We start from the raw sequence: 12,724 nt of genomic DNA, 5'->3' as shown, positions 1-12,724 counted from the left end.
ACCATTCAACCCGAAATAAGTATTATAACCATTCCAATGACTCCGAAGCTGTTCAGTTAAGGTAAAAAAGTTACTTAGTTCACCTTTAAAGTCTTTGAAAGTCCTGGAATTTCATGTTACAGAATCTGTACGAACCCTGACGCTTTCCCGGCTCGATAAACAGGGGTTTACATTACTAAAGCATCGATAAACATTACACACACACACACACACACACACACACATTTCCTGAAGAGTGATGCTAATCGCAGCGAGTGCTCATGGGAAAGACTTCATCTGTCCCTCGCTCTTCCTGACGCTCTTACTGTACATCACTTTCATTTAATACAAGTTTTCTCTGACACTTTCAGGCTTTTAGATGCTTTGAAATGTGACTTAACAGTTACAGAAAGTCCAGATACTATTAAGTTTATAAGTGTGCTTTCAGCCTCGGCTCTCATCTTAGATCTTATTATAATCATGCTCGCAAAACTGATTTCTTTTTCTGTTTGTGAACTTTGTTTGTCTAATGCATGTTGCACAAAGAGAAAATCTGAAGTTTACAGGTTAGTGACATAAAAGGAAATGTGCAGGGGTCTCCTTTATTAAACTGTGCGTATATCCTTAGTAAAAGTGAACGTGAGTCCGAAAGACAAAAATATTCAGACTTACACTACCAGTCAAAAGTTTAATCGGTAAGATTTTTAATGTTTTTAAAAGAAGTCTCTCTCTTCTGCTCACCAAGGCTGCATTTATTTGATAAAAAATTATTACAATTTAAACCTCAGAGTTATGAACTCAGCTGATATTTGACTGGTTTTGTCCGTCCTTCTGTTAGACTGTCTCACACATGAATTATGTTGAATATCTGTCAGCTGTTAAATTTAACTACACAATTAGATAATACCAGTTTAGCTCAACCAATCACCAAGCAATGCTTCATTTTGTTCAGTCTGTGTGTAAAAAGAGCATTAGCAATTAAAGAGAAAACACTTCAGCGAAACATGATCAGCTCAAAGTGTCCCAATCATTTTTGCTCCCAAATTTGTATAAATTTTACTGGTAGTCGCTGTATGAAGATTTTTTTGGGTATAATATTTCACAGTTTACTTTATTTTGCTCTCCTCACTTACAGAAATGAACTATAGTGTCCTGCACACACTATAGTGAAAAAAAATATATACAGTGGGTACGGAAAGTATTCAGACCCCCTTACATTTTTCACTCTTTGTTATATTGCAGCCATTTGCTAAAATCATTTAAGTTAATTTTTTTCCTCATTATTGTACACACAGCACCCCATATTGACAGAAAAACACAGAATTGTTGACATTTTTGCACATTTATTAAAAAAGAAAAACTGAAATATCACATGGTGCTAAGTATTCAGACCCTTTGCTGTGACACTCATATATTTAACTCAGGTGCTGTCCATTTCTTCTGATCATCCTTGAGATGGTTCTACACCTTCATTTGAGTCCAGCTGTGTTTGATTATACTGATTGGACTTGATTAGGAAAGCCACACACCTGTCTATATAAGAGCTTACAGCTCACAGTGCATGTCAGAGCAAATGAGAATCATGAGGTCAAAGGAACTGCCTGAAGAGCTCAGAGACAGAATTGTGGCAAGGCACAGATCTGGCCAAGGTTACAAAAAAATCCTGCTGCACTTAAGGTTCCTAAGAGCACAGTGGCCTCCATAATCCTTAAATGGAAGACGTTTGGGACGACCAGAACCCTTCCTAGAGCTGGCCGTCCGGCCAAACTGAGCTATCGGGGGAGAAGAGCCTTGGTGAGAGAGGTAAAGAAGAACCCAAAGATCACTGTGGCTGAGCTCCAGAGATGCAGTCGGGAGATGGGAGAAAGTTGGAGTAAGTCAACCATCACTGCCGCCATCCACCAGTCAGGGCTTTATGGCAGAGTGGCCCGACGGAAGCCACTCCCCGCGCCGCTCTTCCCGCGCCCCTGCCCCCTGCTGGCCTGGCTGTATTGATATTTCAGGCGATGTGGAGTGTTGCTTTTAAGCGAGTTGCTTTCTCTGCTCTTCCCATTTATGCTTTTGTGGATGGTGTGTCAATCATATCAGTCATGATAGATGGAATAAACAACTCATGATATCTCTCACACTAACAGTAGTAGCCTACATTACAGTTCATACCTGAGCCATGAAAGCATCGCATCAATAACATCCTCATCATCACAGAGAAGTGAAGTGAGCAGAGAGCATCATGGGAAGAGCTGGCTGATGATGGCGAGCAGGAATGCAGAAAGTTCTGGGAGTGTGTGATATGGCTTATCGTAATTGTTGTTTTAACGATGTGCGAACTGACATTATTGAGTATAATGCCTCACACACATCCAGAGAGCGCGTGCATACTCTACGTGATTTAGTCTATATTTATATCATTTAATATAGGCCCTAGTTAGTACATATCACACGAAGAGTGCTGTTTTTCTCCAGATATCAGGATGGTAACAAATGTGATATTGATTTTATATAAGTTTAATAAACAATAAGTTAATATTAAGTGGCCTTACATTTTAGACACAGTATTGCATGTTTTTGCTCTATTTCGCCAACGAAATTAGTCATTTGTAATTGCGTCTCTGAACAACACACGGCGGTGTTGTGTGTGTGTGTGTGTGTGTGTGTGTGTGTGTGTGTTTAATTACATGAGTCAGTGTGTGTGAGCTCATATCATATGTCATGTTTGTTTTAATTACATTCAGTACAATCACATGAGATTTTCCTCATGCACATAAATATGATTTAAGATTGTAACTTGTGTGCAAAATGTGCACTGTAAAAAATGGATATTTTCATGTCTAACCCCCTAAATCATATTCCACACACACACACACACACACACACACACACACACACACACACACACACACACACACACACACACACACACACACACACACACACACACACCCGCTGACAGAACTGACATCAGCACTGACTCCACCAGAAGGCCTGAGACACACACTTACTACTCTTTTACTTTTTTATGTTTGCTCTCAAGTTTGTGTTAAGAAATGAATACTCGAATTCTGCAAGAATGCATTAAATTGATCAGAAGTGCCAGTAAATATTATAATGTTACAAAAGATTATATTTCAGATAAATGCTGTTCTTTTGAACTTTCTATTCATCTCTCAATCCTGAGAGATGAAATGTATCAGTTTCCACAAAAATATGAACTATTTTCAACACTGATAATAATCATAAATGTTTCTTGAGCATCAAATCATCATATTAGAATGATTTCTGAAGGATCATGTGACACTGAAGACTGGAGTAATGATGCTGGAAATTCAGCTTTGATCACAGGAATAAATTACACTTTACTGTATATTCACATAGAAAACAGATGATTTACATTGCAATAATATTTCAAATTTTTTACTGTATTTTGATCAAATAATAAATATAAGTGTATATTATATATATATTAGTGTGTGTTTTTTTTTTTTTTTTTAGCTGCACTTGATCAAGACATTTAAAAACCACTTGAAATCAAAGTTTTGGTGAATTTGACTCACAAAAGTAAAGTACTTGTCAGACTATTTGATGGTTTAATGTGTTTTTTCCAGAGGGACTGATCCTGAAAGTTGTTTTGCATAAAAGCATCTGCGAAAATAATGACTTAAAGTGCAGTTCAGTTACATCACTTCAGTCTCCATCTGAACGTCATTGCATGAACATCTTTTTAGTTTGATCTTTTATTTTTTAAACACGTCTCATTTAGATTTAAATGAAGATTTTGATCGGGAGTCTTTTTGGTCATTTTTTTCTTCTTCTGTAACTGCTGATTTATGAATAGAATTTTATGTTAAATGTGCCATGTTTTTTCACTGTTATATATATATTATATATATATGAAGAGTTCAGATGCAAAAGCCTCTAAGTGTCATCTGAAATTTTCTTCTAGAATGATCATTTTTATCAAGCTTGTATATTTAAATTCAGTAATTTCACTTAAATGGCAATGAAAATGACCTACTGAACTTAAATATGCAAGCTTGATAAAAATGATCATTCTAAGAAAATTTCAGATGGCACTTAGAGGCTTTTGCATCTGAACTCTTCATATATATACAGTATATATATATATATATATATATATAATAACTCCCAAGTAAAACTCTTTTCAAAAACTAAAATAAAACTAAAATTGCAATATTTAAAAAAACAAATGAAATGACAAAAAAATTACATGAAAACTAAATAATATATATAAAAAATATATAAAATCTTACTAAAATAACACTAAAGTGAAAAATGATTAATAAACTAAAACTAAAACTGAAATAAGATAAATTAAACCTGAATTGCAATATTAAAAATAAAAAAGCACATAATGAAATGACAAAAAATTAAATGACTTAAATTTAAATAAACATGTAAACAAACAAAACAAAAATTATAAAAATATAAATATAAAATATATTTCAAAATGTGAATAAAACTAAAATAACAGTGCATTTTTTAAATCCTCTGTCTGTAAATGATTGACTCAAGCTCACACACACAGAATGAATCCTATTGTTTATTTGACTATTGATATACATGGTGTTCTAATTGGCAACAACGCTGATTCCTCTTTCCTCGTCTTTCCATCAACGCGTCCTCGTGACGAGAACTACAGTCTCCCATTCACTCCGTACGCCGCTTCCAAACAAACAGGGGAGATTCCACGAATTGAAACGCTTGGAGAAAAGTCCCATACTGCTGCATGCAAGTCCTAATAGTGTACAAAATAAATAACAGGCACAAAATGATTGGAGGGGTCGAATGTTCAGATGTCGTCTCGTCCTCAGACTCTGAGGATTAATGTGTTGGGAAAGCAGGTCTCCAAAAACTGACCCAGGACCTGTTTGGTCCTCTATACTGGCTTTAACCTCTGGAAACCTGATCCCAGATCAGCTGTCGTCAAACACACTCCTCGCGCAAAGTTGATCATTTGAAATTTTTTCTTACAAAAAAACAAAACAATTCTAAATAAAAAACAGCAAGTAAATACAGCAAAGTCTACCATTATAAAATACTCTTGCTTCAAGATAACTGATATTTTTACATTACATACATGTATATATTTATATATATATATAAAGCATAGATAAAATATGCCTTTTAATTACCATATCTGACATATGCTCTTGTATTGCACAAATTTGTATTGTTTCGAAACAAACAGTAGATAGAAAAATTTCCCTGTGCTTAATTTGTGGGTGATAAAATACATACTGCATGAATCATATTAATTCAGAACTTCAGCATCAATGCATGAAAAGAAAAAGAAAGACGATGGATGACGAGAGGCGTGAGGTACATTCATTCGTTAATACACGATTATATTCGGCAGCCAATTAGATGTTCGCGTGTGATTTACTGACAGGCTTTTACAGCTCAGACCGAATGGAATGAAACGCTCATAAAGTTCAACATTTTGTGTTTGTTAATTAAATATTTCATTTAATGTGATGCTTTCGGCTAGCAATAATAGTCCGGCGCTCTCAGCTTCATTGAACATGTTTCCATCCCACGGATTTCCCTTTAAATCATCTCTGATCTGGTTTTAATGAAAGGCATCTTTCTGCACCCGGGCACCTCCTGAAATCTTGATTATTGAGGGGTTTCTAAACGCGTATGATCTGGGACTCATTATAAGCTATTATAAGGTTAAAATGTTGTCGTCTTCTGAGAACGCAGGAAAAATGAGTCGCTAACGTAAAGATGCAGCTGAACTCCGGCTCTGCTCTGAACACGTGTGAGCGGCCTACAAAGACAGCATTTTAAGACATTATATACAGTGCTATGCATAAGTTTAGATACCCATGCTAAAGTTGACTAAAAAGAGGAATAAAAAATCATCTTTTGGAAATTGAACTTAATGCCTTAATGAAAAAAATTAGGAAAAAATCCAAACTTTAAGAACACCAATTTTTTTTGTGAATGAATAATGTATCGTAAATAAATAAATGTTCTTCCTTAAAATACAGGGTGCATAAGTTAGTACACCCCTATGTTAAATTCCCATAGAGGCAGGCAGATTTTTATTTTTAAAGGTCAGTTACTTCATGGATCCAGGATACTATGCATCCTGATAAAGTTCCCTTGGCCTTTGGAATTAAAATAGCCCCACATCATCACATAGCCTTCACCATACCTAGAGATTGGCATGGAGTACTTTCCATAAGATCATCTCTTAATGCAAATCAAACCAGCTATTAGGCTAACTGAAATAAAACCATGCCAATCTCTAGGTTTATCTCTAGGCCAATCTCTTTTTAGTCAACTTTAGCATGGGTGTCTAAAACTTATGCATAGCACTGTATATACACACACACACACACACACACACACACACACTGTTTAAACTTAGTTTTTGTGCTGCCTTAAAATTTCAAGTTTAGTCAACTTGAAAAGTAAAGTTGTACTAAGTAACTTGGATATTTGAGTTGACTAAACTTAAAATTTTAAGGAAGCACAAAAACTAAATTTTTAAAGTTAAAACTTACTTTTTAAAATTAAAACAAAACATTTTCACGATATATGTATATATATATATATTGTAAGATTTATGTAGCCTATTTGAATTGAAAATTTCCATCCATTTGAATTACAGTTTTAACATTAACAAACTATTAAACGTCATGTGATTCATATTTGTCAGTCAAACATAAATGAAACGGCGCGTCTCCGGTGTATAACTGAAATAAATCATGGCATAATTTATTATTAACTATCATATTTTCAAACTGCATTTATTCAAATAGTTTAAAATCAGCATGAATCTGTTCAGTGTGAAAACAATAAATACATAAATATTACATTTAAGGAATGCCTTGTAAGAAAAAGACAAACCTACACTGAAAAAATTATATATATGTTTTGATTTTAGTAAACTAAACTTAATTTACTGTGTCTGTCCAATGTTTTAAATTGGCAAAATTGAAAAAGTCTCAGCTTTTAAATGGTTCAAGTTTTTTTTTTACACAGTAGAATGTAATATATATATGTATATATATATATAATGCTCTATTCATTCAACAGTGAACTCACTAAAAGTAGTCATATTTAGTTTGAAATGGTTCTGATTATTAGTATGATGATGGTGTTTTCCACCCTAGAGCGTTCAGAATCATGTCTATGTAGACAGCAGACGAGTGTTCGTGACAGAGCCAGTGCGCTTCATTCTCAGCGTTATTATCGTTACAGTAATGAGGAAAGACTCTTTGGCTTTGTTTGAGGAGGAGAGAGAATGTGTTGAACAGAAGGAGGTCTGAACGTCAGAGCAAATCTGCTGCGCTTCCTCGACACACGAGCCGTCCGAAAGCATCACGTCAAACGAGTGAACCACGAGCGAACAGCAGCGCACATCTCCACTCCAGCTAAACCTCCTCGCAGACGTGTACGGCTCCTCTCCTGTGCAGATAGAGTTTGACCAAAGGCAGTTCATCACACAGTCCAGATGTTCTCATTACCTCAGAGTTAGCTCCTTCCTCATTAGTTTTATATGCATATCATTTGTTTTGCTTATAGTCAACATGAATCTGGCCGTTTTAATTCTGCAATGTGACATTTCTGAGCGAAACAGAATATGCAATTGATTGATCTATTCTTGGGTCAGCATTAGAGGAAAGTTTTTACATTTGGATGAAACACCGATTCACTATAAAACCAGGAACATGTACATATTTAGATTTCACGCTGACCATGTAATCCACACGTCCCAGATGTGGGCCGACTCTATGTTGCTGTCTGGGCTGTAACATCAATGAAATTTGATTTTATGGACAGAAATGTCTGCATGTTAAATCCAAATGAAGTGCTTTTTAAGCTCTTGCCAATGGATTTCATTCAGTCCAGACGCCACATTTAATTTGATGCATATAAAATTAAGATATTCAATGGATCAGTTTCTGAGTAAATCATTTCTGCGACCCCAGATGCAAAATCTATCAGAAAGAAAACACAAAATAATTCGAAACTGCATGTAATTCGAGTGAACACAGAAATGCATTGGTGTTTAATAAATGAGCCTCAATGTATCACACTGCGATGTAATTATTTTAATAGGTTGTTGCCCTCACAGCCCAATTAAATATGGCATCCAGCCTGAATCCGGTCCATATTAACATGTTCAAGTGTTCAAATCTAATGCAAACAAACCCAAACTGAGAAATGCATGACCATGCGACGAAAAAATTGCATTAACAATTAATTAACAGAGCTTGAGTTTATTTGAGCCTTTGTGTGTTTTGGGGCTGTAAATGCAGTTAGCGCAGGTCACGTATCAGTTTTCCTGTAAATTAAAGCCGCGTCGAGTGCCATTTCATCTGTGCAAATGTACACAGTGACATCTGATACTTATTTACCATTCATTGGGTCAGACGACACACAACAGCGCTTTAGACACGGTAATCAATCAATCTCAGGTTTAACATGAGGATTAAATCAGTGTGTGGCGTCATGGTCACTACTGTTCAAAAGTTAACCCTAACCCTAACCCTAACCTTTTATTTGATCAAAAATACAGTAAAAATGTGAGATATTATTATAATTTAAAATATCTGTTGTCTATGTGAATATACAGTAAAGTGTAATTTATTCCTGTGATCAAAGCTGGATTTTCAGCATCATTACTCCAGTCTTCATTGATCCTTCACAAATCACTCTAATATGAGGATTTGATGCTCAAGAAACATTTATGATTATTATCAGTGTTGAAAACAATTCATACGTGTTGTCGAATGTTGAACAGTAACATTATAAATATCTTTACTGTCACTTTTGAGCAATTTAATGCATCCTTGCAGAATTCAAGCATCAATATACAATAACTTTTGAACAGTAGTGATATCTGGAAAGGTTTGCTTGCATCACAATTGATTCAGATGAACTGATTTTTATGATAAATTTCAGCATTTTTTACTACAGGTGTTTTTGAAAGAAAATCTCATGCTTGATTTCCGTAACGGTTTGAGTTCGATGCTCTTCTCGGCGAGTCAGCTGATGGTTTACAAAACGCAAAAGAAATGCATGAGCAAAAGATGAATGATAAACACAGGATTTAGTTCTAGCAGGCACACTTGGGATCTATTGCTACATAAAACAGCCCTTCACCAAACCTGCCAACCCGCGTCCGAGCGGACTGATCTCCTAATGTCAGTTCGAGATAGAAAAACACATAATCGTCACTAGTAATATAAGCCACAGTTACAGCTGGAGGCCCTTACAGTAGAAACTTTGACACCTTTTTAATTCCAATAAATATCATTATCATCCTACCTAAATGTAGCAAATTATTGCTGAACGTGTGCAAAACAATTATTTTCAGCCTTAAAAAGAAAGTGTTCATTTAACCCCTCCGTCCCATGCAGTTTTTCTCATGCAAAATAAATACTTCACAATAGAAACAAATGTGTGGTTTTGAAAAGAAGCGTGTGCAGTCGTTTGCTGAGAGACAGGGTTTAAGCGAGCGATCGTTTCAGGCGCACGTCTGATTGTCTTTGTCTGGTCGTCTCGATAACGACGACGACGCCGAGCGCGAACGGTCAACGGAAAAACATGGCGAGCGAACAGAAAGTGCAAACAGCCGTGTCAATTATTACCGCTGCCTTTTTCATCGCTAGCGACACACAAAGAGGTAATCGTCATGCTTTCCGAGATGGCGTGAAGTGTGGACGTATGACAGACGGATAACATTTAAATGGATGCACCACCGCTAAGAGTCTTCTACGAATAACCTCAAATCTTGAAAGGAATCACGCCATTTTAAGTAAGACCTCTTTGATTAAAATGTGTTATATATGATAATTAATTGCGAATCTACGGATCTCATTCATGCATTCAAACTGTGAAGGTGTGCATGGTCAAAGAGCAACTTTCCCCTTCGTATCTTCAACCACAAGAGAAATCAAAACAGTCTACAAAAACCTTCGCCGCTGAGCTATGGTACATTCGGTAAACAAAGGAAAAGGCGTCACAGAAACGTCTCGCGATCTCGGTCTGTGTTTGGAAAGGGTTCGCTGAGGTCCGTGTTCGTGGCCTCCGGGATTAGAGCGTGAAAAAGCTCGCTAGTCACTCGCGTCACGCTATCGTACGACGGCGGAGAAGACGTGGCCGACAGCGTCTCCGTGACTTCGACTTCGGTGCCGTAGTTCTCCATTATCATGGCCACTATAAGGCCTTCGTTCTCCGGCAAACTGTCGTCGTCTTTATCGGCGTCCGCCATGTTGATTTGACGGTAAAGTAACGAAGCCTGTTTCATCTGCCGTCGCAGTAGGTGCCGTCGATACGAGCGCTGGATCATAGTCGCGGACACGTCTTCTTGTTTCCGCCGTAGAGTCGTGGTAATCGGCTCGTACGAGATCTTAGACGGATTCGCCATCATGAACTTCTCCTCCATTTGCTGCTTAAGAGCGTCCATTTCTCCCGACTCGCCCAGAACACGTTTGGTGAAGGCGAAGAGGATATCCAAGCAGTGGATCTTGTCTCCGCTCACCATCGGCAAGTCCATGTTGATGAGCTTGATTTTGTTGGGTTTGGCGATTCTTAGCGGCTCGGAAAGCGTGTCCGCGAAGTCCGAGAGTTTCGAGTACTCGATGAACTGCGTCGCTTCCGGGTCGAACTTTTCCCAAACCTCGTAAAACATCTCGAAATCGTCCTCGCTCAACGGCTCGGTGCTTTCCTCCGTCGCCACGCTGAAGTTCTCCAGGATGATCGCGATGTACATGTTCACCACGATCAGAAACGAGATTATGATGTAGGTCACGAAGAAAGTGATTCCCACCGAAGGATTCCCGCAGTTTCCTCGAGCGTTCGTCCCGGTGTGAGGAACGTCCGGGTCGCACTCCTCGGGAGAGTTGTTCAGGATGGGATTGAGAAGATTATCCCAGCCGGCAGACGTTGTGATCTGGAAAAGGCAGATCATGCTGTTCCCGAACGTCTCGAAGTTGAACATGTCGTCGATGCCGCCTTGCTTCTTGACGTAGGCGAAGTTTGCCATGCCGAAGATGGCGTAGATGAACATGACGAGGAAGAGGAGGAGGCCGATGTTGAAGAGCGCCGGGAGAGACATCATCAAGGCGAAGAGTAGCGTGCGGATCCCCTTCGCCCCGCGGATGAGCCGGAGGATTCGCCCGATTCGAGCCAAGCGGATCACGCGGAACAGCGTGGGCGAGACGAAGTACTTCTCGATGATGTCCGCCAGAACGATACCTGTCGTGAGGAACACACACTGATCAGAGGGGCAAGATTTCATGTGTTGACTACATCAACTAACGATGATTTGTTCACATCAGGGCTGAAACTATTAACCGTTTCTGAAAAGCTAAAATTTAATTAAATTCGAAAATTCGAAGTGAAATAAGCACTAAAATAATTACCTGGAAATAAAAACTAAAAATGAAATAGAAATAAGTTAACCTAAATAGCAATATATAAATAAAAAAAAATGTAAAAAAAAAAATTATATATATATATAATTACACTAAAATGAACATGAAAACGAATTAATATATATATAATAAAACTATTTAAAAAAAAATAAAAAATTAAATTGAAAATGAAATAGAAATAAGTTAACCTAAATAGCAATATATAAATAAATAAAAATGTAAAAAAAAATGTATATATATATATATATATAATTACACTAAAATGAACATGAAAACAAATTAATATATATATAATTAACTGGAAATAAAAACTAAAATTGAAAATGAAATAGAAATAAGTTTAACCTACTGTAAATAGCAATATTAATATATATATATATATATATATATATATATATATATATATTAATATTGCTATTTAGGTTCAACTTATTCATTTTCCCTTATATATATATATAACACTTATATAAATTCATTCAAAATCTTAAGAAAACTATAATAAAACTTAACGCTGATTTGCATTTATTGATTTTAGTTTATTTCTACATTTACTAAATTTTTTAAATCATAAGTTGTATCTGATAATAGTATTTAACATTAAGTTGAACGTTGGTGACATGAAAAAGTTATGATTAAAGTAATATATTTCTGAAATATTTTTATATAAATATGCGTGTACATTTTTCATGTCACTCACAGTTTTTCAATGTAATATATATTTTAATTATTAAGCTGGGGAAAAAAAGTGTATGTGGCATGAAAATTGTATATTGTTTGGTCATTAAAATGAGTAATATTAAATAATATGAAACATGTATTTTACTGCATTTTATTATTTTTAATAACAATAAATATGTTGATAGATAGATGTCACCTATACTTGTCCAACTTAAAGTTAAAATTAATAATTTAAATAATTTTCTAAAAAAGGAAAATACATATTTTATACATATATTAACGTTAGTTATTAAAAACCATCCGTCCATTGTTAGTTCACAGTGCTGTATTAACAGACGTTTTAATAACGTATCAGTAAATGTTGAAATTAACATGAACTAAGATTAATAAATGCTTTAGAAGTATTTTTCATTGTTAGTTTATATTAACTAATGTTAACAAACCTAGTAATTTGCATTTCTTTTGTAAAACACTTGTATAATATTAAAAGATTAGTCTTATCTCACACTCTTTCACTGTTAAAGTGTCGTGCTGGAAATGGATCCGATTGGATTGTGTGAACAGTAACGCCCACCTTCTGTGATCTGATTGGCCGTCTCAATCATTTAGACGACAAGTGCTGTTAGGCCAGCCTAAAAGTTTAACTTTTAATA

At 36.0% G+C, this 12,724-nt stretch overlaps 1 protein-coding gene across 1 annotated transcript in view; it reads right to left on the bottom strand.

The window, feature by feature from the left end:
• Nucleotides 1-6,959: 6,959 nt before the first annotated feature.
• The window catches only part of scn5lab (sodium channel, voltage gated, type V-like, alpha b), a 162,440-nt gene continuing 156,675 nt past the window's right edge, over nt 6,960-12,724 (bottom strand). The window contains 1 exon segment of the mRNA XM_084398457.1: nt 6,960-11,214. Within this exon segment, the coding sequence (XP_084254583.1) occupies nt 9,977-11,214 (1,238 nt within the window). The 3' untranslated portion in view covers nt 6,960-9,976.

The sequence above is a fragment of the Rutilus rutilus genome, assembly GCF_951802725.1.
Source record: "Rutilus rutilus genome assembly, chromosome: 24".
Lineage (NCBI taxonomy): Eukaryota > Metazoa > Chordata > Actinopteri > Cypriniformes > Leuciscidae > Rutilus > Rutilus rutilus.
The sequence above is the reverse complement of the archived record's forward strand: the minus strand, read 5'-3'. Positions and strand labels throughout refer to the sequence as shown.